The sequence below is a fragment of the Anomaloglossus baeobatrachus genome, chromosome 6 (assembly GCF_048569485.1).
Source record: "Anomaloglossus baeobatrachus isolate aAnoBae1 chromosome 6, aAnoBae1.hap1, whole genome shotgun sequence".
In the NCBI taxonomy this organism is placed as follows: Eukaryota; Metazoa; Chordata; class Amphibia; order Anura; family Aromobatidae; genus Anomaloglossus; species Anomaloglossus baeobatrachus.
The window spans coordinates 56,778,158-56,805,693 of NC_134358.1; the positions used below are offsets into that span (position 1 = coordinate 56,778,158).

A 27,536-nucleotide genomic window follows, 5' to 3' on the forward strand; every position below is an offset into this window, starting at 1 on the left:
AATGTAGCACAAGCCGCCAAATGATACATGCACTGAATGGAGCAATGGCTGCTTGTGCCACCACATCATTTATTCTCTGTGATTCTTCCAGAGATTGGCAAGTGCACTGCTTGGCTTTTACCGATATTCTTAGGCCCCTTGCGTTCTGACTTCCGTTCAGTGATCCAGTCGGGGTTTCCATCTAAATCCCCCGCAGTTTACTATGTCTGTTTGTCCACCTCCAGGAAGTGTGTACTCCTGAAAATGGTGCACAACAGAGCGCATGGTGACTTGTCTGCACCATTATAGTCAATAGCCTTTTCGGCGCATGCGTCCAAATCCCGTTTTGCGAGGGGTTTAGATAGAAGCCTCGACGGGACCACTGAACGGAGATCACAACACAGTATGAAAGCAGCCTTGTGGAGAAAGAATGGAGTCCAGAGCGGTGCGTGCAAGACCACCACTCCATTACGACAATTTAGAGACCCATTCTCTAAATCGATGGGGATCCTTTTGATAACTAATCCCTCGATGATATGAAACTTTTACTGATCCAGGTAATATGAGTATGTAATATTTATTTCTAAGTATTTGAAATTATATTCCATCTTCATTCTTATATATTCCGAGATCTTGAATTGTAGAAGACAGTGTGGCATGATATATTATCCATTAAATAGTCAGGACAAATGGGAATTGAAATTACTCGCAGTGATAAATTTGGCCTCAAATTACACCCCTTCTTGAAATCAGGCATACGGATGCGGTTTTATTAGTGAAATGTCAATAAATAGCATCAACCTCAGCCGCTAGATTGAACGTATTATTTGTTGACGCCTTCAGTTAAATGGGCTTTTGTAACCTGCTCTTTTCGTACAGATACATCCTGTTTTTTTTTCTTTTTGTAAAGTATTTACCATACTTGTATGCATTCCTTTCAATTTATCATATGTATCATATTAATTATTACATTTATGGCTTTTGGGTGTTTATGAAAGCAGAATTAACCCTTCCATAAGTCTGCAGTATAATCTGGTGAATGCATTACCTTGGGCTTTGAACCCAAACTTGGTGCTGCTTGTTTTTACTCGTACGCTAAGACTTGATTTTCAGGGAATACATATTAGTGGTAGATAATCCACATTACATATTGGACAGCAAGTGAATAGATATTTGTTAGAAGTGGGAAAAAATGAGAATTTGTGAGGATCTGAGCAACTTTGTCAAGAAACAAATCATGATGCCTAAACACCTGGGTCAGAGTATCCCCAAAATGACGAGTTTTAATTTGGTTTCCCCAATAGTTTTGCAATGACATGGGCACTATGATCTATATGCTTTGATCATTAATACTTGAGGGGAGCGAATTCTAGCATTTTTGTCTCAATTTCTCCAGATCTGAATCAGATTCAGCATTTGAGGGACATTCAGTAAAAAAAAATAATAAAAAAAATGTATCCATTGAGGCCATACAGAACTTAAAGGATACAGGTATTCAAACATGAAAACACCATCCCCACTGTCACACATGGTGGTGGCAGCATCCTTCTGTGGGGAGGCTTTTCTTCAGCAGGGGCATGGAAGCTGGTCAGATTTGATGTGAAGATGACTGACCCTAAATACAGGTCAATCCTGGAGGAAAACCTGTTTGTGATTGCAAAAGACTTGAGACTGGACATAGGTTCACCTTCCAGCAGGGCAACAACCCAAAATATCCCACCAGAGCTACAGTGGTTCCAAAACTCCAGTCCTCACGACCCCCAACAGGTCATATTTTCAGGCTTTCCTTACTATAGCACAGTTGATGCCTTGATAATGATTCCATCACCTGTTCAATAGTAAGGAAATCCTAAAAACATGACTTGTTGGGGGCCATGAGGACTGGAGTTTGGGAAACACTGGTTTAGATCGAAGCATATTCATGTGTGTAAATGGTGCAGTCCAGACCTAAATCCCATTGTGAATCTGTGACAAGACTTTTACTGTTCACAGATGTCTCCATCCAATCTCACTGAAATTGAGCTATTTTGCAAAGAAGAATGGACAAAAATGTCAGCCTCCTAGATGTGCAAAGCTGGTAGAGACATTTCCCAAAAGAGTTGCAGCAGTATCTGCAGTGAAAGGTGGTCCTACAAAGTAATGACTCAGGGGGGCTTAATACAAATGAACATCAAAATGTTCAGATTTTATATTTTTAAAATATTTCCAAATCCATGTATCCATTTCCTTTACACTTCACAAATACTTTGTAACTTTGTGTTGGTATATCACATAAAATTCCAATATGTTTATGGGTATAAAGTGAAAAAATGTGGAAACGGTATGAATACTTTCAGACACTGTATATATTATTGATCTTTCATGGTTCTATATGGATTCATAATATTGGATATCTGTGCAATGAGTCCACAACCCAAGTACAGAAGAGCCGGCCATATTGGAATGGGGTTTGATATGAAATCTATGTAGGACACCCTAACCTGTCACATACTCCAAATCTCGTATCTTCATCAGACTTCAGCCATCTACACTACATCACATTGCATTTTTCTTGTTTTATACATATAAAATATTAATAATGCACACCGCTGGGATTTTTACAGCAGTTTTTCATTGGATGCCCCGAGGAAGCCTTGAAATGGGGAGTTTGTAAATTTTAGGTAGACGTTTTACGAAAAATGGATTATTTAAATGTCAAATCTACTTAAAGTGCAGAACTCGGGGCTGGTTTTCTAGGAACGTATAAAAGCAAATATTCATGTGACGCATAACCTGACATGGCTCTTGAAAATTTGAGGACATGGAGAAAATACTCTCTGTATGGCAATTCTTTATATGAGAAATAAACTGGTGTCCATCTAATGGTTAGATTTTTTTTAGCTGCTTTTTGGAGGGTGCAAAATGGGTTTTGCTTTGGGTGGCAGCTCTCTCATACAATTAGGTCTGATATTGACTTTATATATGATTTGTTTCATATAAAGCAGTTTTTCCCAAACTCCAGTCCTCATGGCCCCCAACAAGCCATGTTTTCAGGATTTCCTTATTATTGAACAGGTGATGGAATCATTATCAAGGCATCACCTGTGCTATATTAAGGAAATCCTGAAAATATGACCTGTTGGAGGTCGTGAAGACTGGAGTTTGGGTATCGCTGATCTAAACCATCCACTGTAGCTCTGGCGGGATGTTTAGGGTTGTTGTCCTGCTGGAAGGTGAACCTATGTCCCAGTCTCAAGTCTTCTGCAGTCACTAACAGGTTTTCCTTCAGGATTGACCTGTATTTAGCGCCAATCATCTTTACATCAAATCTAACCAGCTTCTGAAAACATGACCTGTTGAGGGTCGTGAGGACTGGAGTTTGGGAACCACTGATATAAAGTCATACATTCTGTTGGATTAATTTATGTTGTGTTACTTAGGATACTATATTGCACAGCTATGGTTCTAAGGGCAATATCCTCTAAAAAGGGTATTTTCAAGTTGTTAAATTGCTTTCATTAATTAGCATGAAAATAAGCAAATTTGCAATTGACTTGCCTTGTTTATCTGCTGTCATTCTGCAATGAGAGCTTTTATCTATCATATTGTACAGCTCATTTCCATGGAGCTTGGCTACTAGTGCCTGCCCAGACCCTGGTCGATTGTGTATAGTGGTTACATTCCAAGAGAGAAGTTAGCTCTTAACATCCCAGTCAGCTCTTTCCAGACCATTGATTTTTATACATCAATTAGCTGCTCACTCTCCTTCTCCACTCCTGACAGGCTGCTGTTATTAATCTTGCAAAATTGATAGCCCCACTATCAGCTGTTTTCAGAGCAGGCCTCTTAATCATAGCTTCTACTGTCCAGAGCTATGTGCTTGATCAAATGCTTTGCCATCTCTTATGTGATGGGTAAATATAGTGAAAGCAGTGTACACTCAGAACAAACCACTGATAGCCGAATGTGTTACACCAGAACTTGTGCTCACCTTTTTAGATCTACCAATACCCTGTTCACCAGAAATGTCACTCAAGGATGAGAGCCAGCTCTGCCTGAAACCTAGAAGTTAAAGAGATTGGAAAGCTGTATGCTGCTCAAGAGTCAATTTGAAAATAACCCTTTCATGTGGCACCATTCAGTAGCATACCTATGACGTTGTGTAATGTGTTACAGATACTGTATACACAACTCGGCTTAAAGCGGAGTTTACACCTCTTGAGCACAACTGTTTTCAACCAAGAGTTTTGCTCCTTCATTGGGTGATTGATGGCCTGTTTTTTTGGCCTGGTAGTTGGGTACAAGTATTAAAAATGATATATTCTCTTATCTAGATGGCTTTGGACTGTGGAACAGTGTGCTATCATTGCAAAACCTATGTGTCTACACGTATCAGCTGTCAAGCAGACATTTGTTCAGTCGAAAGCTATCTCTCCGGGCACCTTTGCACACATGAAAGCGTTCTCTGTCGAGCATGCATGTCTTCAATTTGGAGAAACGAGTAAGTCAAAATCAAACAACTTTGGCAGCAACTTATCTGCTTTGAACGAAAAGAACCAGTATTTAAAATGGTTGTCTTGTTTGAAATATTATCAGCAGACTGAGAGAGCAATGCCTCTACGCCTCTGCTCTGGTATGTCTTGTTATAGACGTTATGGCACGTTAATCCCAGGGAAGAACTGCAACATCACAGCTCCAGCCTACTAACAAGGACCAAAGCAGTGGAGGAGAGGCTTTGCTGGACCTGGGCCTGAGCCTGAGTCTTTTCTGCTTGATAGCCTCTATCCGGGAAGATTTTGGGAGACCACTCTTGCTCATTAGATGGTTCTGTGGAACTTGGTCTGTTTGGTTGACTATACTCTAATTTCTATGTCTGTTTTTAGTCTTAAAGAGGATAACCACCAGGATTTTCTTATATAAACTTAAGCCAGTGCTATACTGGCTCTATCATGCTGATTCTATACATACCATTTGTTGTGAGATCGGATGTATACTTTCTGAAATACTGACAAGTAAAGTTTGCTACAGAATATCTAATAGATGGGTCGGGTTTTGCTAGTTATTCCCACCCCTGTGTGCTGCCTATCCTTCCTCCCCCTGTCTCTGTTATTACAGGGGGAGCAAGGAGGGAGGAATGACAGGGGGATGAAGGACAGACAGACATGGGTGGAAATAACTATCAAAACCCAACCCACCTATTAAGATATTCCGTTGCACCTATCATCAAATAACAGTGCGTTTCCCAAACTTTACTTGCTTATATTTCAGAAAGTATACATCCGATCTCACAACTAATCATATGTATAGAATCAGCCTGATAGTGCCAGTATAGCACTGGCTTTAGTTTATAGAGGAAAATCCTGGTGGTTGGTCCTCTTTAAATGTTTGACTACTTCAGACATTAGATTCATTGAATTGATGCAAATAGAGGATAAGTGAGTCCCTCATTCAATACTCTTATCTAATACTGTGGTAGCCAAAGCATAGAGTCTGCCACAAAAACTAGTATTTTGTCTATGTGTTAAGGCCCCGTCACACTAAGCAACATCGCTAGCAACATCGCTGCTAACGAACAACTTTTGTGACGTTGCTAGCGATGTCGCTGTGTGTGACATCCAGCAACAACCTGGCCCCTGCTGTGAGGTCGTTGGTTGTTGCTGAATGTCCTGGGCCATTTTTTAGTTGTTTCTGTCCCGCTGTGAAGCACAGATCGCTGTGTGTGACAGCGAGACAGCAACAACTAAATGTGCAGGCAGCAGGAGCCGGCTTCTGCGGAGGCTGGTAACCAATGTAAACATCGGGTAACCAAGAAGCCCTGTCCTTGGTTACCCGATATTTACCTTTGTTACCAGCCTCCGCCGCTCTCAGTCAGTGCCGGCTCCTGCTCTGTGCACATGTAGCTGCAGCACGCATCGGGTAATTAACCCGATGTGTGCTGTAGCTAGGAGAGCAGGGAGCCAGCGCTAAGCGCTGTGCGCTGCTCCCTGCTCTCTGCACATGTAGCTGCAGCACACATCGGGCAATTAACCCGATGTGTGCTGTAACTAGGAGAGCAGGGAGCCAGCGCTCAGTGTGTGCTGCTCCCTGCTCTCTGCACGTGTAGCTCCGTGCGCTGGTAACCAAGGTAAATATCGGGTTGGTTACCCGATATTTACCTTAGTTACCAAGCGCAGCATCTTCCACGCGGCGCTGGGGGCTGGTCACTGGTTGCTGGTGAGCTCACCAGCAACTCGTGTAGCCACGCTCCAGCGATCCCTGCCAGGTTAGGTTGCTGGTGGGATCGCTGGAGCGTCGCAGTGTGACATCTCACCAGCAACCTCCTAGCAACTTACCAGCGATCCCTATCGTTGTTGGGATCGCTGGTAAGTTGCTTAGTGTGACTGGACCTTTAAATGTAGAGCTTTATATCTCCTTTTGGGAGAATGTAGGAGAAGTGGATACTCCCCCACAGACTTTCCCAGTATTCACCAAATTATTGGGGGACCTTTCCTTCCAAACATAACTAGTGTTGAGCGTACCCGGACCGGCAAAATCCGGATCCGCGCGGTCTGAGTGGCAGATCAGAGTCCGACCCGGACGCGGGATTCCAGGTGCACGATCCGAATTCGGCATTTTTTTTTCTTCTCTCTCTCTCTCTCTCTCTCCTCTCTCCTCTCTTTTCCCGGATTCCGCTCCCCAGTGACAAATATGGGCCCGGATCGGATCCGGACTTCTTTGTCAACCCGCCGCTGATCCACCGAACCCGGATTATTGCCAGTCCGCTCAACTCTAATAATAACCCATTACATACATTTAGTCATTCCTTGGAGCTTTTGGAGTTTTATTGCTTGTGCTACCTTCATCCTTACTAGGTAAGGGATTTATTTTTATAATGAGACAGATCTACAGTATCTGCAATGATTACACTATTGTGCAACTGGCATGAAACACCATGACACCTCAGCACTGTTCCTTCCTGAGTTCATACTCCATTTCCTGCAACATCATAACTGTATATACAGGGTTATAAAACTTCTACCAGTCCAAAACAGCTGAGTAATATGATGGGGAAGTAGACTGCCTTGAGCTGAAAAGCCAAAAAGTAATCTATATTAAAAGCTTTAAATGGAATCCTATTAATGCTTGACTATGGGATTAACTCATTCTAAAGCTGGTGTCACACTAAGCGACAGCGACAACGACGTCGCTGTTACGTCACCATTTTCGGTGACGTAACAGCGACCTTGTAAGTCGCTGTTATAATCGCTGCTTAGCTGTCAAACACAGCAGAAGCAGCGATCATAACGTCGCTGTGCTACATGTTCAGAGAGCAGGGAGCCGCGCTTAGCGCTGGCTCCTTGCTCTCCTACAGTACACATCGGGTTAATTAACCCGATGTGTGCTGCAGCTACATGTGCAGAGAGCAGGGAGCCGCGCTTAGCGCTGGCTCCTTGCTCTCCTACAGTACACATCGGGTTAATTAACCCGATGTGTGCTGCAGCTACATGTCACAGTTCAGAGAGCAGGGAGCCGCGCACACTGCTTAGCGCTGGCTCCTTGCTCTCCTTGCTACAGTATACATCGGGTTAATTACCCGATGCATACTGCAGCCACATGTCACAGTGCAGGAGCCGGCGCTGGCAGCAAGAGCGGAGGCTGGTAACCAGCGTAAACATCGGGTAACTAGGGAAAGGTCTTCCCTTGGTTACCCGATGTTTACGCTGGTTACAGCTTACCGCAGCTGCCAGTGCCGGCTCCTGATCGCTTCATTTCGTCGCCCTCTCGCTGTCACACACAGCGATGTGTGTGTCACAGCGGGAGAGTGACGACCAAAAAATGAAGCTGGACATTCAGCAACGACCGGCGACCTCACAGCAGGGGCCAGGTCGTTGCTGGATGTCACACACAGCGACAGCGACGGGACGTCGCTGCAACGTCACAGAAAATGGTGACGTAGCAGCGACGTCGTTGTCGTCGTCGTTATGTGTGACACCAGCTTTAGACAGGTCAGGTGATGTATGGAAATTTACAGGTAATTAAAAAGTCTAGAAATTAGAGCTCAGTGGTGTTCGCTGCAAGTGCAGCTAGTGATTGGCTGCAGCAGTCACATGCCAATTATACGCTATCGCCACCACCATTCTACACAGGCAGGAGAAATAGATAGTAACTCCTCTAGAACTTCAGCGGATCAATAAAGTGACTAGTTTTTGTATTTTACGCTTTTGCAAAAAAAAAAAAGGAATTAAGGCTAAGTTCGCACACTGCGTCTTTTTGACGCTGCGTTTTTGTGCGTTTTTGGCCGCTAAAAACGCACAAAAACGCACCTGCGTCGAAAAAACGCATAAAAAAACGCATGCGCGATTTGGTGCATTTTTGGCTGCGTTTTGCTGCGTTTTTGATCTCTGCGTTTTGTTGCGATTTTCCAATGCATTGCATGGGGGGAAAACGCAGAAAAACGCAGGAAAGAACTGACATGTCCATTTTTTTTTTTAACTCAAAAACGCAGGGAAATTAGCATTTATGAAGTACCGAATTCTCTAATTAAAATTTAACCTTTATTATTAAATTCATTAAAAGGTCCTCAACCAATAAAACCAGACAAACAATACATATAAAGTTTGGCCCCTCCAAACAAGGAGACACGTGTAGGCCAATAATTCAGCTATTACCGCTATAGTGACTGAAATTATCTCACCACATGACTAGATGCTACCAACATCAAGGTCCAAAAAATAATTGGATTAATCTCACCAATTAATTCAAATTCTGATTGGTTCAGACCATCTCATGGCAGAACCTTATAAGTAAAGGATATACCTCCCGACGCGTTTCATTCTGAAAGAACTCTTCAGGGGAGCTTAAGAATCCATTCCGGGTCTCATAAAATCAAGAGCCCGTTATATCCAATAGGCATGCAGTGGACCCAGACTCATCACAGAGTCATATACACGGTGAATCCAAATCAGGTCCCATACAACATGGACCCAGCACCTGATCATGCATGTGGAGCTTTTTTGACAGAGCAAGAAGCACGACCGCTCCTGCCACATGCATTATCAGGTGCTGGGTCCATGTTGTATGGGACCTGATTTGGATTCACCGTGTATATGACTCTGTGATGAGTCTGGGTCCACTGCATGCCTATTGGATATAACGGGCTCTTGATTTTATGAGACCCGGAATGGATTCTTAGGCTCCCCTGAAGAGTTCTTTCAGAATGAAACGCGTCGGGAGGTATATCCTTTACTTATAAGGTTCTGCCATGAGATGGTCTGAACCAATCAGAATTTGAATTAATTGGTGAGATTAATCCAATTATTTTTTGGACCTTGATGTTGATAAGCATCTAGTCATCTGGTGAGATAATTTCAGTCACTATAGCGGTAATAGCTGAATTATTGGCCTACACGTGTCTCCTTGTTTGGAGGGGCCAAACTCTATATGTATTGTTTGTCTGGTTTTATTGGTTGAGGACCTTTTAATGAATTTAATAATAAAGGTTAAATTTTAATTGGAGAATTCGGTACTTCGTAATTGCTAATTTCCCTTTGATGTTTGATTAAACAACCCATTGGCTAGAGATATATTAACTCAAAAACGCAGGTAAAAAAAACAGATGTGTGCGGACAGCAAAAATGAAAACTCATAGACTTTGCTGGGGAAGCAAAGTCCTGCAGTTTTGAGGCCAAAAATGCACCCGAAAAACGCCGCGAAAAACGCACTGTGCGCACATAGCCTAAAGGAGCTGACTACCCCTTTTGGATGCAGCTATGATCAATGACAACAGCTTAGCTGATAAGATGTCATGCGATGTTCAGCTCTGCACACACCTGCTGGCTCTTCTGCGTCAGACTCTGTTCACAGCTTGGCATCGGCAGGTTTTGGTTCACTGGTCTTCAGCTCTGCAGGAGTTAATTCCTGCAGACTGGTGAACAAGACCTAAGGGCTGCTTCTCACTTGCGAGTTTCTCGCAGTAGAGCAATGCGAGAAAATCTCGCATTGGAATCGGACACATGTTAGTGAATGATTCAGCTCTCATTAGCGATTTTTTTCTCAGTCCGAATCGGACTGAGAAAAAAAGCGCAGCATGCTGCTTTTTTGCGAGTTTCTACTGCGAGTCTCTCCAATGCAAGTCTATGGGAGCGTGTAAATAATCGGATGTCACGGGACGGCACTCACACCATCCTAGTGACATCCGATTTTCTAAATACATTTCTCGCATGTTTCCTAAAACACTGGAAACGAGCGATGTCTCCCAATGTCTGTCAATCACTATTCTCTGTCAGTCGGTCTCTCCCTCTCGGTCTCTATTCTCTCTCTGTCGGTCCGTCACTATCTCTGTCCCTCTCTCACAGTCTGTCGGTCATTTTCCCCTCCTCTCTCATACTCACCGTTCCCCGATCTCCGGCGCGGCGCTGCACGGCTTTCTCACTGCTGCGGCGGCTTTTACTATTTTGAAAAAGCCGGCCGCTCATTAAACAATCTCGTATTCCCTGCTTTCCCCGCCCACATGCGCCTATGATTGGTTGCAGTGAGACACGCCCCCACGCTGAGTGACAGGTGTTTCACTGCACCCAATCACAGCAGCCGGTGGGCGGGTCTATACTGTGCAGTGAAATAAATTAAATAATTAAAAAAAAATGGCGTGCGGTCCCCCCCAATTTTAATACCAGCCAGATAAAGCCATACGGCTGAAGGCTGGTATTCTCAGGATGGGGAGCTCCACGTTATGGGGAGCCCCCCAGCCTAACAATATCAGTCAGCAGCCGCCCAGAATTGCCGCATACATTATATGCGACAGTTCTGGGACTGTACCCGGCTCTTCCCGATTTGCCCTGGTGCGTTGGCAAATCGGGGTAATAAGGAGTTAATGGCAGCCCATAGCTGCCACTAAATCCTAGATTAATCATGTCCGGCGTCTATGAGACACCCTCCATGATTAATCTGTAAGTTACAGTAAATAAACACACACATGAAAAAATCCTTTATTAGAAATAAAAAACACAAACACATTCCCTCATTACCAATTTAATAAGCCCCAAAAAGCCCTCCATATCCGGCGTACTCCACGGACCTCCAGCGTCGCTTCCAGCGAGGGCTTTTTGGGACTTATTAAATTGGTAATGAGGGAATGTGTTTGTGTTTTTTATTTCTAATAAAGGATTTTTTCATGTGTGTGTGTTTATTTACTGTAACTTACAGATTAATCATGGAGGGTGTCTCATAGACGCCTGACATGATTAATCTAGGATTTAGTGGCAGCTATGGGCTGCTATTAACTCCTTATTACCCCGATTTGCCAACGCACCAGGGCAAATCGGGAAGAGCTGGGTACAGTCCCAGAACTGTCGCATATAATGTATGCGGCAATTCTGGGCGGCTGCTGGCTGATATTGTTAGGCTGGGGGGCTTCCCATAACGTGGAGCTCCCCATCCTGAGAATACCAGCCTTCAGCCGTATGGCTTTATCTGGCTGGTATTAAAATTGGGGGGGACCGCACGCCATTTTTTTAAATTTATTTATTTATTTCACTGCACAGTATAGACCCGCCCACCGGCTGCTGTGATTGGGTGCAGTGAGACACCTGTCACTCAGCGTGGGGGCGTGTCTCACTGCAACCAATCATAGGCGCCTGTGGGCGGGGAAAGCAGGGAATACGAGATTGTTTAATGAGCGGCCGGCTTTTTCAAAATAGTAAAAGCCGCCGGAGCAGTGTGAATGCCGTGCAGCGCCGCGCCGGGGATCGGTGAGTATGAGAGAGGGCTGCTAACTTCAGTCACTCGGGGGATTAGTGGTCACCGGTGAGCCCTTCACTGGTGACCGCTAATCAGGACGCGGCACAGACAGAGCCGCAGCATGACAATGAAGTCGGGTTAAGTTCACCCGAGTTCATTCTGACAGTGCGGCTCTGTCTGTGTCTGCTGTCATCTGCCATTCAGCTCTGCTACATGGCTGTCTGCTGTCAGCGGCCATGTAGCAGCGCTGAATGGCAGATGACATAGTAAAAAATACGCATTACACACGCATTACACACGCATTACACACGCTAGTAAAATCATTAATTTATTCAGAAATAGCATCGCACTTGCGTTGCACTCGCACCTAACGTGAACTAAAATCAGCCGAGTTTTTTTCAGCCCAGTCGGACCGATTTTACTCGCATAGATGTGTTTCCACCCTAAGTGCTCAAGTTGCTGATTACAAAGTGCAGCTGTCACTTCCTTATTTAAGGCACTTCCTCTTTCCAGGAGGTGCCAATGATAGCTTCAGTTTTACTCCAGCAAATCCGGTCTTGGTGCCTTTCCTGTGTATCGTGATCCGTGCTGCGCTTCTGAGTAGTGTGAGCGTTTCCTGGTTGTGCGTTACTTCCTCCCCTTTTGCGTTGTCCCCAGTACACATATTGCCTGTCCTGTGTGTACTGAGTCCTGTGTGTAAAGAGTTTCCGTTCTCCCTTATCCATGTCATTTTGTGGGGTTTTGTTTTTGTGTTTTCTGGCCCCCTCTGAGGGTGTGGGAGAGGGGGAGTAAGATCAGGGTCCAGACAGGAGTTAGGGCTGGTTCACACTAAGCGACAGCGACAACGAGGTCGCTGTTACGTCACCATTTTCTGTGACGTAACAGCGACCTTGTAAGTCGCTGTTATGATCGCTGCTTAGCTGTCAAACACAGCAGCCGAAGCAGTGATCATAACCGCGAGCGCAGGGAGCCGCGCACACTGCTTAGCGCTGGCTCCTTGCTCTCCTAGCTACAGTACACATCGGGTTAATTAACCCGATGTGTACTGCAGCTACATGTGCAGAGAGCAGGGAGCCGCGCACACTGCTTAGCGCTGGCTCCTTGCTCTCCTAGCTACAGTACACATCGGGTTAATTAACCCGATGTGTACTGCAGCTACATGTGCAGAGAGCCGGAGCCGGCAGCACAGGCAGCGTGAGAGCTGCGGAGGCTGGTAACTAAGGTAAATATCGGGTAACCACCTTGGTTACCCGATGTTTACCCTGGTTACAGCTTACCACAGCTGCCAGATGCCGGCTCCTGCTCCCTGCTCGCTTCATTTCGTCGCTCTCTCGCTGTCACACACAGCGATCTGTGTGTCACAGCGGGAGAGCGCCTTTCAAGAAAACGAACCAGGGCTGTGTGTAACGTGCAGCGATCTCGCAGCAGGGGCCAGATCGCTGCTCAGTGTCACACACAGCGAGATCGCTAATGAGGTCACTGTTGCGTCACCAAAACCGTGCCGTAGCAGCGATTTCGGTAGCGATCTCGCTATGTGTGAAGCACCCCTAAGTCACACTGGGGTTCGAAACTGGTTACCATCGAACTACCTTTTGAGATAAGGGACAGCGCAGGGTCACAATCTTAGGGCCAGCCTTGGGGCCCCTGTCCTGTTTCCATTTACCCTGTGACATACAGAGAACTTGTCATCAGGACTATCCATGTTAAAGGGAACCAAGCAGCAGGATTTTCATATGTAATAAAGCCAGTGTCATACTGGGACCTGCATGCTGAATCCAATCATACCTTTAAGGGTGCTTTACATGCTGCGACATCGCTATCGATAGCTAGCGATGTCGTGCGCGATAGCACCCGTCCCCGTTGTTCATGCAACATTTGGTGATCGCTGCCGTAGCGATATTATCGCTACGGCAGTGACTCGCCCGCCCCAGGGCTATGGGACACCCGGTGTCGGGCCGGACTTGTCCGGGGGTAGTCAGTGGGTGGCGGGGCCCGACTCCGTGAGCCTAGTGGGATCAATTAATATGGCGACTGTGTTGGGGGTGATTATAAAAGTTTATATTCGTGACGCTACCTGTGGTTTGCAGCTATCAAGCCGCCGCTGCTGTATGGGGCCTCCAGGACTGGTGGAATGGCAGCTTGGGTGGTCCTGCTCCCCACAGGTGGAGCGGTACCCCGGGGCAACTGTTGGTGCCTATTAAAGTCTATGGTGGTGATGTAGATGGTGCAGTGCAGGCGAAATAATGGAGGCAACACCAGGGGGTGCAGTTTCAAGGTTTTACTGACTGGTTCTTGGCTGTCGCGACCTGGTCGCCCGCTGGTGTGCTGGAATCCCCTGTCAGGGACCTCCGCCAATCCCGGGTAGTTCTGGGAGTAAAAGCCGGTGCACCCTTTTGTTGTGTCTCTTCCCTCAGCTGTCTTCAAAGCCTTGACTTTTCTGGATAAACCTGTCTTGGCCTCCACTATAGGTTCTGGACAAGAAGGCTTGCCTGGACGGAACTGTGCCCTCCTCCCAGGGGTTCTACAGTGGGATGAGGCCCGGGGCGCTTGCAACCACCCTGGGCCTCGGTGTTCACTTTTGGAAATGACTTCTCTTCCTCCAGTTTCTAGGGACCGTCCCCTGTCTGCAGCCTGATCCCTCCACCCGATGACTTAGTGGAACAGGCCACAAGCTTGAAAGCCTTTCAGTGGCCCTTTAATCCTTTCTGTACTTTACTGCTGTGGTGTTACCTGGGCCTAGCTGGGCCCCAGGGTCTCCACCAGGAAGCTTCACACTTAGTCTTCACTGCTTCTGAGGTATCAACCTCTCTCTCTCTTTCCAACTCCTCACGCTTCTCCTCTCAGCCAACAACCGACTAAACGTGGCCTTCCTGTCTCTGCTCTACCCTCTGATGGCTCCTCCCACCTTCCCAGTTGCTAGGCCCTACCCTATGGGAGAAGGGATGGGTCTTACGCCCCCCCAGCATGCAGCATGGGGGGTAGCTGCCACTATCCCCGGTCCCAAAGTATGCCTAACAATGGGTGTAGTGTGAATTTGCCTGTGGACCGGCGTTTACCCCTTTCCTTACCCAGGATCGGACATCACACCTCCGGCTGAGGTGCAATGTCTTTGTGGCGACGGAAGCCTCAGGGGCGCCACAGCAGCGTCACACGCACATAGCTTTTCAGCGACTTCGCTGTGACCGCCGAACAATCCCTCCTTCAAGGGGGAGGTGCATTCGGCGTCACTAAGCGGCCGCCCAATAGGAGAGGAGGGGCGGAGATGAGCGGCCGGAACATGCCGCCCACCTCCTTCCTTCCTCATTGCCGGTGGACGTAGGTAAGGGGATGTTCGTTGTTCCTGCGGTGTCACACATAGCGATGTGTGCTGCCGCAGGAAAAACAAACAACCAGCGGCATGCACCACGAACGATATTATGAAAAAGAGAGATGTGTCAACGATCAACGATGTTTGACGCTTTTGCGATCGTCGATCGTCGCTCCTTGGTGTCACACTCTGCGATGTCGCTAACAGCGCCGGATGTGTGTCACTAACGACGTGACCCCGACGATATATCGTTAGCGATGTTGCAGCGTGTAAAGCACCCTTTAGTTGAGAGATTGCACATTGTTTTGTGTTTTGTTTTGTGATTGTGTTGTGTACATCGGGGCAAGACTATGTGGCTGACGTCTTGTGTTATGATTCCGCTCCTGTATGCCGGCTTAGCCTTCTTACCTTCATTGCCACCATTACATTTATGTCCAGCGCATGCTCAATAGCATGTAGAGGTATTTCAGTAACAATTCGCTTAGATGGCATAGGAGTTAGCGCCTCCGCATTGGGTTGTATTCAACGCCATCACATTGAGATACTGTCCTCTTCATGACCATCCGATATGTCCAAAGCAGGAGGACAGAGTCCTCAATGAGATTGCACCAAAGATAGCGCGATGCGCAGGCGCTCACTCTGATGCCATCTTAGTGAAGAGTTCCTGAAATACTTCTACATGCTACTGCGCACACGCCGTACATAAATGTAATGGTGGCGACGAGTGGAGAAAGGCCAGGCAAGCATACAGGAATGGAATAATAATGCAATACCCTACCCACATAGCCCCGCCCCAATGCACACGCCACTCACATAATCTATGCATTTCTGGGACTTTGGATGCTTGATTGCAGATAATCAATCTCTCAACTAAAGATATGATTGATTTGATTCGGCATCCTAGCACCAGTATGGCAAAGGCTTTACTTTATATATGAAAATTCTGCTGGTTGGTTCCTTTTAAAGTAAAGTTATGGCCATAATGTTGCTGTTATACCTATTGAATTGATACCTTCAGTGAATAAATCCGCATCCTGAATATTGTTCATTCAGCTTTTGAAGTTTGGATTTTAATATGGGTTTTGATGCGTTATGGGAGGACTATGGGACGAGACTCTGGATTGGGTCTTTGCTCAACCGCGGCTTCTCCGCTGCCTCTGGTGTCTGTGTCTTCCTCCTGTTTTAAAGTTTGCGGTGACCCTTGCGTAAATTGATCTCTCAGCGGTCTTCAGGAAAATTGGGTCGTGGCAGCCCACATGCAGGTTAAGATCTGAGGTCGTCATTGAGCCGAGAACTAAATCTGCTCATGTGCCTCCACTGGAGCCCGCCGATCAGTATGTGCAATTGTTGTCTGCGGATAGGATGGCACCGGCGTGAACTTGAAAGCAGGAGGATGTTATAGACAGCAGAGGCAGTGGAGAGGCCGAGTCAGCCAAAAACCCTACCCAAAGTCTCGCCCCAATGTACCAAAAGCTTATGAAACCCAAACTTCAAATGCTGAATGAGCAAGAAACAGGCTACGGATTCCTTCACTGAAGGTATATATTGAAGCAGTATAACAGTGCCATTAAGGCGATACCTTTACTTTAACGTACATAATCCTGATGATAGGTTCTCTTTAAGTCTACAGGGAGTCTAAGCCAGTTTGGAATCTACTTTTTTTATTTAATTGAAAACTCAAGCTGCTCCCCTGTGCTCACCTCACGCTTTACACTTTGCATCTCCGCCAGCTCAGATTGGCTTTTGTATACTATGACAAGCCCACCACAGGATTACCACAACGTCAGTGTATGAGGAGCTGATTAACATTAGAAAAAGGACAAGAAAGAAAATAGATTTGATTAAATAATCTTAGGAGATGAGGAGAGGGAGACCTAACTTTAAATTCTTGGTTATGAAAATGGGAAAAAGAACATAATTGTATCATCTTTTGTATAACACCGGTGGCCAACTCACTGCATAGAGCTGCAAAAAAAAGAAATGGCTTCTGGCCAACTCCTAGTGTGTGCCGAGCAGTGAATGAAGGGGAGGGTAGAGGGGGAAATCCTAACTGTATTTTCAAACTGAACGAACATACTGTACATTAGCCGAAATTTCCACTTCCCCATTAGATTGGTTTGGATTCAATATGCAATGTAGAGTTTCAGAGTTTACTATATCCTCGTCATATAGGTTATCTTACAGAAATCAACAAAATAAATGCTGGAGTTGCCAACCTGTCCAATGTCAAAAGCCCTAGTCCTCTGTGGTCCAAACCTTTTGTCACCCCATCTGAGTGCAGCATGATGTAGGTGCTGATATATCAATCTTGTGGTGCCAATCAGTTTTCATAACAAAATGGACCTAATGAACACTTTATTTTAATAAATTATTGGAAAAATTAAAGAGGAATGGATTTAAAAGTGCGAAGACACAAAAAAAAGCTGTGGATGGGTGTTAATTTCTAAATATAAGAATAACCTTTGATGGCCAAAGCTTGATAGGTTGACTGGATTCTTTCGGGCAGGGGTCCCCAACCTGTGACGGTGAAGGTGCTTAAAGGTTCATGTGATAGTGTGGTGGGTGCACTTTATGTGAAAATATAACAGGTAGGTGAGGTGGGAACACTTGCATATAGATATATAGTCTCGTAGTGATTTTTATAATGATAGCGTTGGTATTATACCAGTAATGGGGGCTCTGTGTGTCACTAATGTGGGGAGGAGAGAGCTGGATGTCACTACTCGGAGTGAATGTAGCTCCTCACCCTCTATCAGAGCTCTCTTGTCAAGAAAGGATGAATACCACTGCTGTAGAGGATAAGCCAGTATAAAGTATTTACAAAGTTACACATCCATATGTCACAATTTCGAGTGTGGATTTTAATTCACAAACTACCTACCTATATTTTCCTATGAGGTTGTCCAGTTTGGGTCAGGAATAGAGATGAGCGAACCCAAGCGTTTACATTCGGTGGTTGTACAAAAAAAAAAATCAGAGTTCGGAGGTTTGGTGCTTTACGTATGCTGACCACTCGAGTGAGCTGCTTACAGTGTTTGAATGACTGTCCATGGGGTAAAACCAGCGTTAACAGATGTAGTGTGCACCAAAAAGACAAAACCCTGCCCTTCTTTCCCCAGAAATATTCTGTTTATGGCAGGCTGTATGTGGTCGGAGATCCAAACAGCCAATCAATGAAGGTCAGGTCAAGTCTGGGTGCAGAGTAGAGATTAGCGAACCTCAGGCTTAAGGCTCTGGGTTCGGGCTCGGAAGATGATGTGAAAATCGCGCTGTGCTCGTCACTGAGTGATGCCCTGCATTGTGCGCACTGTGGGAAGTGTGTGATCTGCTCAAATTTGACTTACATTCTGTTTTCGAAGATGTAATGTTCACAGAGAAGTTAAAAAAAAAAAACACCGACTTCCGGAAGTGTTTTCTGGGGGGCTAAAAACAAAACCCTTCCAGAGGTCAGTGGACTGTTTTTTATTTACTTTTCTCTGTGAACAAGAAATCTTAAGAGCAGAATATAAGTTAAATTTGAGGCGATAACACACTTCCCGCAGCGCCCACAATGTGTGCATCAGGCCTCTTTCACACGTCCGTGAAAACCACGTACGTTTTGCACGGACATGTAAAAGGTGCGTATGGCCCTCTGTGTGCTGTGATTTCGGCACAGAAATGTTCTCCATGTGCTATACGTGATAACACACGTAGAACAGGATATTTATGCTCACCTGTCCCTGTCCCTGCTGTCCGTGGTGCTGATGTCTGCCACGCTACTGCTTCCGGTCCTCGGTGTAATGAATATGCAATGAGCATAATGAGCTGGGGTTGAAAGCAAGTGACAGCACCCGCAGAGACAGCAGGGCTGGAGAAGGTGAGTGTAGAAATTCATTATATTTCACAGAAATGTGGTTTTCTCCGTTGTGTCACACTGATGTCAGACGGAGCACATCCGTGCAGTCCTTGTGAAACCCGTGCTGCCGGAGTAAAACGGACATGTCAGTATGTGGAGCACACGGACACACGTATGCTCCACATGGTCTATGTGAAAACACACACGTGTGCGCAGATCCAGTGATTTTAATGTGTCTACGGGTGTCAGTGTCTCCGGTACGTGTGAAAACGGACCTCACATGTACCGGAGACATGGCTGTGTGAAGGGGGCCTCGCTCAGACACCAGCACAGTGCGATACACACCACGGTGACTATCATGTCATTTTCCAAGCCCGAGCTTCGAGAATGAAGGTTCGTTCATCTCTAGTTCAGAGCAGAACTTTTAAAAAACAAAAAAGTCCAGCTCAACCCTTTGAACCTGAACTTCAATGGGTCCACTCATCTCTAGTCATGCTCTATACTTGTACGTGACACACGAATGTGCGAATGCGGCATAGCTCAACTTCCTATTTATGTTGACCTGTGAAATTATCTTAAAAGAAGACATTTCCCTTCATTATCTGAGCATTATTCCTTTTAAGTAATGCTATTATCTGAGCATTATACGTGGTAGATGCTATGATCCTACCAAGTATTGTGTATAATGCAGATTGGGAACGGCAATGTGCCGTGGGTGTGGAAGACGAAGGCCCAGCAGAATGTGACATAATTTCAGAGGTGTGGAATACGTGTCTTTTTGGATCATGAAAGAGCATTTTCTCTGACGTACTCATTACGGGCCTTTCAATCTCCCTGTAACATCACTAGACAGGTGTGGCTCACTCCGGGGAAGGGCCGTCCTGCCTGCTATGACAACCTTTATATTAACAACAGGCCTTGGAAACCCTTTTTTTCTCCTCGTAGCTGTCATTGCTGCCTTAAATCACAGGAATAATTAAACTATTTATCGTCTTACTGTTTTTTAATGTGGGGATAAAGCCCTGGCGTCTTTCTGTTCTAACGTCTATGCATTTTCCCTAAATTATTATTATTAATTTTTTCTTTTTTTTTTCTTTTTTTTACTGGAAGGCTGTATTGTAGGAATGTTTCTGTCGTCTAAGCCTTTGACTATGGAAAAGTTATAAAACGTTTTATGGGATGTACTGTACGTGTCTGCTGATTTATCCAATAGCAGATTAGTCTAGGAAATGGCTTTAATATAGGGGAAATAGTGAAGCTATTATATATATAGTTTTTTGAGTTTCGTTAGATTTTCCGTACAATGTGTTAATTATTTTTAAGCCTGGATTACTGATGAGGTTTTCTTGGCAGTGACCTATGGTTTGATGACATTGAAAGGACTTAAGAAAAGGAACAAGATTGAACTTAAAAAAAAAAAAAAAAAAGCTGTTCATGTGTCACAATTGGTTAAATCACGTAATCAATATAGGTCAATTGAATTTTGCTGGGATTGTTTCTGGGCAGCCATGTCTGTGTCAAGACTACTATTTTAGTGTTACAGGAGTTTTTCATGATTTTTTTTTTTTTTTGCTAAGTTTTGATAAACAAGGAAATGTGGATACATAGAGTAATAGATATCACTCACCTTCTTCAGCAGAAGTTAGCAGAACCATGGATGTCCTGGACTGGTACGCTGGGTTCAACCAGACTTTAAAAAAAAAATAATTTGGTTTGGGAATCAGACTTGACCCGAACTCACTCACACTCTACTTTCTTTCTATCTTTCTTTCTTTCTTTCTTTCTTTCTTTCTTTCTTTCTTTCTATCTTTCTTTCTTTCTTTCTTTCTTTCCTTTTCGTTTTCTTTTTTTTTATTTTACTTTCTTTCTTTTTTTATAATTTTCTTTCTTTCTCCCTTTCTCTCTTTTTCTCCCTCTCTCTCTCCCTCTTTCTGTGTCCCTTTTTCTGTGTCCCTTTTTCTCTTTATCCCTCTATCTTTCTTCCTCTTTTTCTCTCTTTTTCTCTCTTTCTCATTCTTTTTCTTTCACTTTCTCTCTCTCTACGCTTTCTCTCCTTCCCTCTCTCTCCCTCATTCTCTTTCTTTCCATCCCTCTTTTTCTCTTCATCTTTCTCTCTCTCTCTCCCTCCCTCTCTGTCTTTTTCTCTCCATCCCTTTTTCTCCCTCTCTCTTTTTCGCTAACCTCTCTTTCTCTCCCACCCTCTCTTTCTCTCCCACCCTCTTTTTCTTCTTACCTCTTTCTCTCCCACCCTCTTTTTCTCCCTCCCTCTCATTTTCTTACTAACCTCTTTCTCGCCCTCCCTCTCTTTTCTCTCACTCTCACTCTTTGTCTCTCTCCATCTCACTGCCTCTCTCTCTCCCCCTCTTTTTCGCTCCCTCTTTCTTCTTTCTTTCTCTCTTTCTGTCTCTTTCTTTCTTTCTTTCTTTTTCTCTTTCTCTCTCTTTTTCTCTTTTTATATTTCTGTCTTTCTCTTTCTCTCTCTCTCCCTTCTCTTTCTCTCTCTCTCTATCTCTTCCTCTCTTTCTTTCTCTCTTTCTCACTTTTTCTCTTTCTTTTTCTTTCTCTCTCTTTCTCGTCATCTCTTTTTCTCTTTTATCTTTCTTTCTCCCTCTCTTTCTGTTTCTCTATCTCTTTCACTCTCTCTATCTCAGTCTTCCCCTCTTTCTCTCTAGCTCTCTCGCTCTGTCTTTCGCTCTCTCTTTCTCTCTCTTTCTCTCTCTCTCTTTCTCTCTCTTTCTTTTTTTCTCTCTATCTCTTTCTCTCTTGGTCTTCCCCTCTTTCTCTCTAGCTCTCTCGTTCTGTCTTTCGCTCTCTCTCTGCAGCCTTTCAACAAGCTTTATTTGCGTGACACACCTGAAAAGGAAGATGGATGTCCAGTTAAAAATCCATGTTCGGGTCCGAGTCCTGGACACCCGTTGTCCAGTATTGACCGCGAGCTTTATCATTCGGGTTTGATCATCTCTACCCTTAAGTCTACCACTGTTTCTGTGGTTACTGCCAATCTTGCGGCTGTGATGTTCCATGTATCATACATAAGACCGCTGCAGTCGATCACTGGCCTCGGTATCGTGTGCATCACAACTGAAGCTAGTGATGGGCTGCAGCAGTCATGTGAATGATAATGCTCATGAGTAATGACAATTTATCTCCCAAGTTTATGGCCTACAAGTCTCCCTACACCAGCTTGGTAGTCTCCTTACGGTGGAATTTTAACCCTATACTATACAACCTGGAAATTGATCTTTCCATCTTTTTTTTCCCTTCTAAGTAATTGTCACAACAGTTGAAAACTTCATAAGGACATTGTCTACTGGATCACAACATTATGGACAGATAGGATTATGATTGCTATCTTCCCGGAATGAGAATATTGTTGTAATAATTGGGTGCCATCATCTTCAAAAATAAAGAGTATAATTTACCGTGCGGATGAATTTTATTAGATATTTCACTGGCTCAATCTAGCTTCTGAAAATTGGAAGTGTTCTGTTGAGAGGATTGTGTGAAGTATGACAGTCAGTTATAGAAAGAAGCTTTAAATAAGGGTTATCCAGGGGATAATAAATCACTTGTAGAAGGAAGTCTTGAGATACCTGTCCTGCTTCTTTCAAGCAAAGTTTACGTGAACGTGACAGCGAAGTGAGACATGGGCAGCCACCAGCTTCAGACTATTTTAATTAAAATGTTGGTAACGTTACAAGAATCCAAACATACAGTGCTCAATGATAATATAAGATGATATGCCGTCTCCATCTATTAAATGAGCCGTGATTGATGGCTATGACGTGGTTTCTGCCTGTCTGTCTTGATTGCTCGTAGCAGCCTTTACTTTATCATTGTCTTAGCTTCTTCCATGCTTACAGATATGACCTATCAGATTGATATATCCCAAGAAAAGTGGCTTCTTTACATAACTATGCTCTTCACCCCTTAAGGACCAGGTGATTTTTTTTTTTTTTTGAGCTTTCATTTTTTTCTCCCTTATTACAAAAGCCTGTCACGAATCGTGGTACGGGGGCTCCTCGTTTGCCTTCTGGAGCAGTTCCTCCCCGTACCCGAAGTCGCTCGGTCCTGTCTTCTGAGCCACGGATGCTGATCAGTACTTTTTGGCATTCTGACACTGTGTCAAAAAGAGCCTACTGAGCATGTGCGGGATTCCTATGCTTCTTTTGCCACTATCTGAGCATGTCAGTGATGTGGCGCGTTCCCATTGGCCGCCGTGACATCATCAGTGATGTGGCACGTCCCCATTGGCCGCCATGACATCATCGGTGATGTGGCACATTCCTATTGGCCGGTGATGTTATCAGTGATGTGGCACATTCTCATTGGCCACCGTGACATCATCAGTGATGTGTAGGGCTCTCATTGGCCAAAGGGGCTGGCTACATGTGGTTCCTCCATCTTGTGGGCGGTACAGAGGTGATAAATAGCCCTGAAGCCCACATGGAGGTGCGCACTCGTCTTTGTGCATACTGCTGTACACATCTTAGATGGGGTTAGGCGGCGAAGTCACACCAGACTGATTGAGGGTCAGGAGGCAGGTTAGGGTGAGGCGTTACGGTCATATCCGTTGACCGAGTTAGGGTCAGTAGCTGGCGAAGCTAGGCTCCAGGGATATCGGGCTTGGGACCGGTGGCTAACCGGCTGTGCCATATAGCAAGCAGATATAGGAGCAGTACCCTGTACACTCACCAATGCATGTGCCCTGAGACTCTGCTAGCAGGATACGGCAAGTGTTCTGCTTGTCCGCTCCTATACATACCGTGTATGTTACATATTTTATCCTCTGTGAAGGAACAGAAGTGTAATGCGCCATATAGAGTCTGTGAGTTAACAGAGTTCTGTTTATTTACTATAATATTACTTCCTTATCTGACTGTCATTTAATAGAGTTCAGTATACATGCTGCAGTATCGTGTGGTTTAGAACACGATTATTGCATACACAGGTCCTCTGTGACGGGATAGAGTCTCTTTACATCTGTTGGTACCTCTGTGTGACCTGTAACATGGAGTACCTTAGTTACCGGGTTACTGTTGGGTTTCAGTAGGGCCTTGTGCCACCAGCTGCAGTTCTGCCATCACTGCACGGTGGACCCTGACCACTGGTAGTAGTATATCTTCATCTATTCCTATACCAGGAGGTCCCCCCGTAACAAAGCCATAACTTTTTTTATTTTTTCCGTCAATATACCTGTGTGATGGCTTTTGCGGGATGAGTTGTACTTTTGAATGACACCATCCATGCGGTACTTTTCAATTACGCCATCCATGCGGTACTGCGGTACTTTTGAATGACACCATCAATGTGGCACTTTTGAATGACACCATTCATGTGGTACTTTTGAATGACACCATCCATTCAGTTCTTTTGAATGACACCATTCATGTGATACTTTTGAATGACACCATCTATGTGGTACTTTTGAATGACACCATCTATGTGGCACTTTTGAATGACACCATCTATGTGGCACTTTTGAATGACACCATCCATGCGTTACTTTTGAATGACACCATCCATGCGGTAGTTTTGAATGACACCATCCATGTGGTACTTTTGAATGACACCATCCATGCGGTACTTTTGAATGACACCATCCATGCGGTAGTTTTGAATGACACCATCCATGTGGTACTTTAGAATGACACCATCCATGTGGCACTTTTGAATGACACCATCCATTTTATTATTAGCTGTATTAGAAGAAATTCCAAATATGGCAAAATAGCCAAAAAAGAGTTCAATTTACCATAAAACCGACCTGGTATTATGATTCTCCTGGTCAGTAACATTACGTAGACACCAAACATGTATAGTTTTTGTTTTTTTTATATGGTAAAATAATTTCTGAAATTTTGAAAAAAAAAATGTTGCTTGTGTCACGATTTTGAGAGTTACAACGTTTTAAATTTTTCAGATCTGAGGATGTTTTTATTTCTTTCTTTTTTTTATATTTTTAAACCGTTTTTTCTACATTGCAGAGTATTTAATAGTCCCCTTTGGGTACTTGAATCTGCAATAGTATGATCACTTGTTCTTTATACTGTACATCGATGCCACAGCATCTTATAGAAAAAATCACAGTCTCCTATTAATGCCGGCTGCGAGTTTGCTTTCATAGGAGTACTTTGATGGCAGACACAGGGGTAATCAGCTGACCCCTGGCTATCATGACAACACTTCGACATCACGGGTGTGCTAATGAGGGGTCAGAAGACCGCGCCTCTTTGCTGACGCACTTTGAATGCCACTGTCAGAAATTGACAACGGCATTTAACAGGTTAACAGTTGGTGGCGGAGCGGTGCTCCACTCGCAGCTGTTAAAAGCAGATGAAGACTGAATGATTCAGCCTTCATCTGCAGGGAAAATTCGGTCTCGGCATGCGAGCCTGCATCCAAGGAAGGTAGGCGACTAATGACTGACATAGTATAATGATATAGTCATTAGTCATTAAGGGGTTAAGAAAATAATTGGACTTGAACTCTAGCGCCACCTATTGGAAGTGGAAATCCTAAAAGTCAATATCAACCCTTTAAGGATCAGACATTGATGACCTATCCTAAAGATAGGCAATCGATGTAAAAGTAGTGGACAACCCCTTTAAATATTTAGGACGATTCCATAGGTGTCAAATTGGCTGATAAATGTGTTGTAGAGTTTGTAAAACAAAAAACTTGAAAAAGTTTGAAAAAAAAATAAAAAAAAAATATAGATGTATATCTCGAAATGTATTCTTAAATTTTTGCAATCCCAGTCTTTATGAACCATTTTAGCCAAAGGCACACTTGTGATGAGATTGGTGCAGTTGCTTGACTCATGTATGTCATGGTTAACCCGTGCTCAAGAACTATACTCTTCTTTTGCAGGTGACCTTCGGTGGGACCTTCATTGGCATTGGGCGCAAAACTCCAGACTGCCAAGGAAATACGAAGTACTTCCGCTGCAAGTTTTGCAACTTCACGTACATGGGCAACTCTTCAACGGAGCTGGAGCAGCACTTTCTAAAGACGCACCCTAACAAAATGAAAGTGTCCTCTGATTCTGGTAAACCATCAGAGAAAAGCACCAATAAATCCAGCCCTATTCCACGTTCTTGTGAGTCTGGAGATTTGGGAAAGTGGCAAGACAAAACCACTATTAAAGCAGCAGATGATATGCCAGTTGGATATTCAATGCCAATTAAGCCGGTAGATTCCTCCAGGCAAAATGGTGCAGATGACACCAACTACTACTGGTGCAAGTTCTGTAGTTTCAGCTGTGAATCCTCCAGCAGTGTCAAACTTTTAGAACATCACAGCAAACAGCATGGGGTAGGGATGTCAGAAAGTCCTAATTGTGATCCTGTTAACAAAGCCTACAGGGGAACAGTTATTAATCAAAATAAAATTGCCAAAAATACTGATGAACAGCTTACAACAAAAGTAGAGAAAGGATTGGCTAAAAAGAAAGACCTCTCCATTAAACCAACTGAGGATTTAATAGTAACGAGCTACAATTGTCAGTTTTGTGACTTTAGGTACTCTAAAAGCCATAGCCCAGAAGTAATCTTGGTTGGGCCTCTCCTGCGCCATTATCAACAGCACCACAATATTCACAAGTGTACTATTAAGCATTGCCCTTTTTGTCCCAGAGGCCTCTGCAGCCCTGAAAAGCACCACGGAGAAATTTCTTACCCGTTTGCTTGCAAAAAAACTAATTGTTCTCACTGCGCTCTCTTGCTGTTGCACTTGACTGCTGGGGTGACAGGTAGCCCTCAAGTTAAACATCAGTGTGATCAATGCCCATTCTCCTCTCCTGATGTAGATGTGCTCCTGCTTCACTATGAGAATGCTCATGAAGGCCAGGCATCTGAGGTCAAGCAGGAACTGAATCACCAGCAAGCAACCGATGATCAGATGACCCTCAAAGAAAGCAAAGAACACTCATGTACCAAATGTGACTTTATGACCGTGAGCGAAGAAGACCTTTCAAGACACTACAGGTAGGAAATAAAGCTTGATTGTCTTTTTTTTATTTTTTTACCTTTTTATTAAAAATTTGGCCATCTAATCAGACAGAATCCCAAATAAAATTTGATAATCATGAAAGGTATGCATTAGAAACATCTTGGTGATGGTTGAGAAACCGGAAGATGAATGTTCGTCTGGTCATCTCTCCAACACATGATGTTGTAATGGTTGATTCACTACTAAAATTCAAGAAGGACCTTTCTTGAAAAATATTATAATACCGGTTATGTGCACTAGATTCTGTGATCGGTCATTGATCCAGGGAACTAGTCTGATTACCCTATGTAGAATCGGGAAGGAATTTTTCACCCAGTATGGAGCTATTAGTGTCTACCCAATGGGGATATTCTGGATCATCATGTCAGGCTATAGGTTGAACTCGATAGACTTAAGTCTACTTTCAACCTCAAAAACTATGAATTAATTGTTCCAAAAAATGCAACCATGCACATTTTAGTAGCTGTTGGATTACAGTGATTCAAAGCAGCCATGCGCGTTCAGTTACACCAATGAACCAGTGGCAGCTATAGAAAGACAAAAGATCGTTCATGGAATGATCACTTGTGTATTAGCCATAAAATTCAAAAATGGCTGACCTTTTTCCTGACAATGGCAGTGTGTCATTGGTTGGTTAAAATGATCAATCATTGTTAAATCCCAACTATACAATGTGTGTTGTGGTTGACTTGATAGAAACCCTTTACG

At 44.2% G+C, this 27,536-nt stretch overlaps 1 protein-coding gene across 2 annotated transcripts in view; it reads left to right on the top strand.

Annotated features, from left to right (window-relative positions):
* Positions 1 to 27,536, top strand: part of TRPS1 (transcriptional repressor GATA binding 1) — a 387,031-nt gene that overhangs the window by 142,061 nt on the left and 217,434 nt on the right. The window contains exons 4-5 of one of the 2 annotated variants that reach the window (XM_075352933.1): positions 25,689 to 25,866; positions 26,626 to 26,803. In XM_075352933.1, the coding sequence (XP_075209048.1) occupies positions 25,689 to 25,866; positions 26,626 to 26,803 (356 nt within the window). Of the gene's footprint in view, positions 1 to 25,688; positions 26,804 to 27,536 lie in introns of both variants that reach the window. The other variant, XM_075352932.1, reaches the window with a different exon arrangement.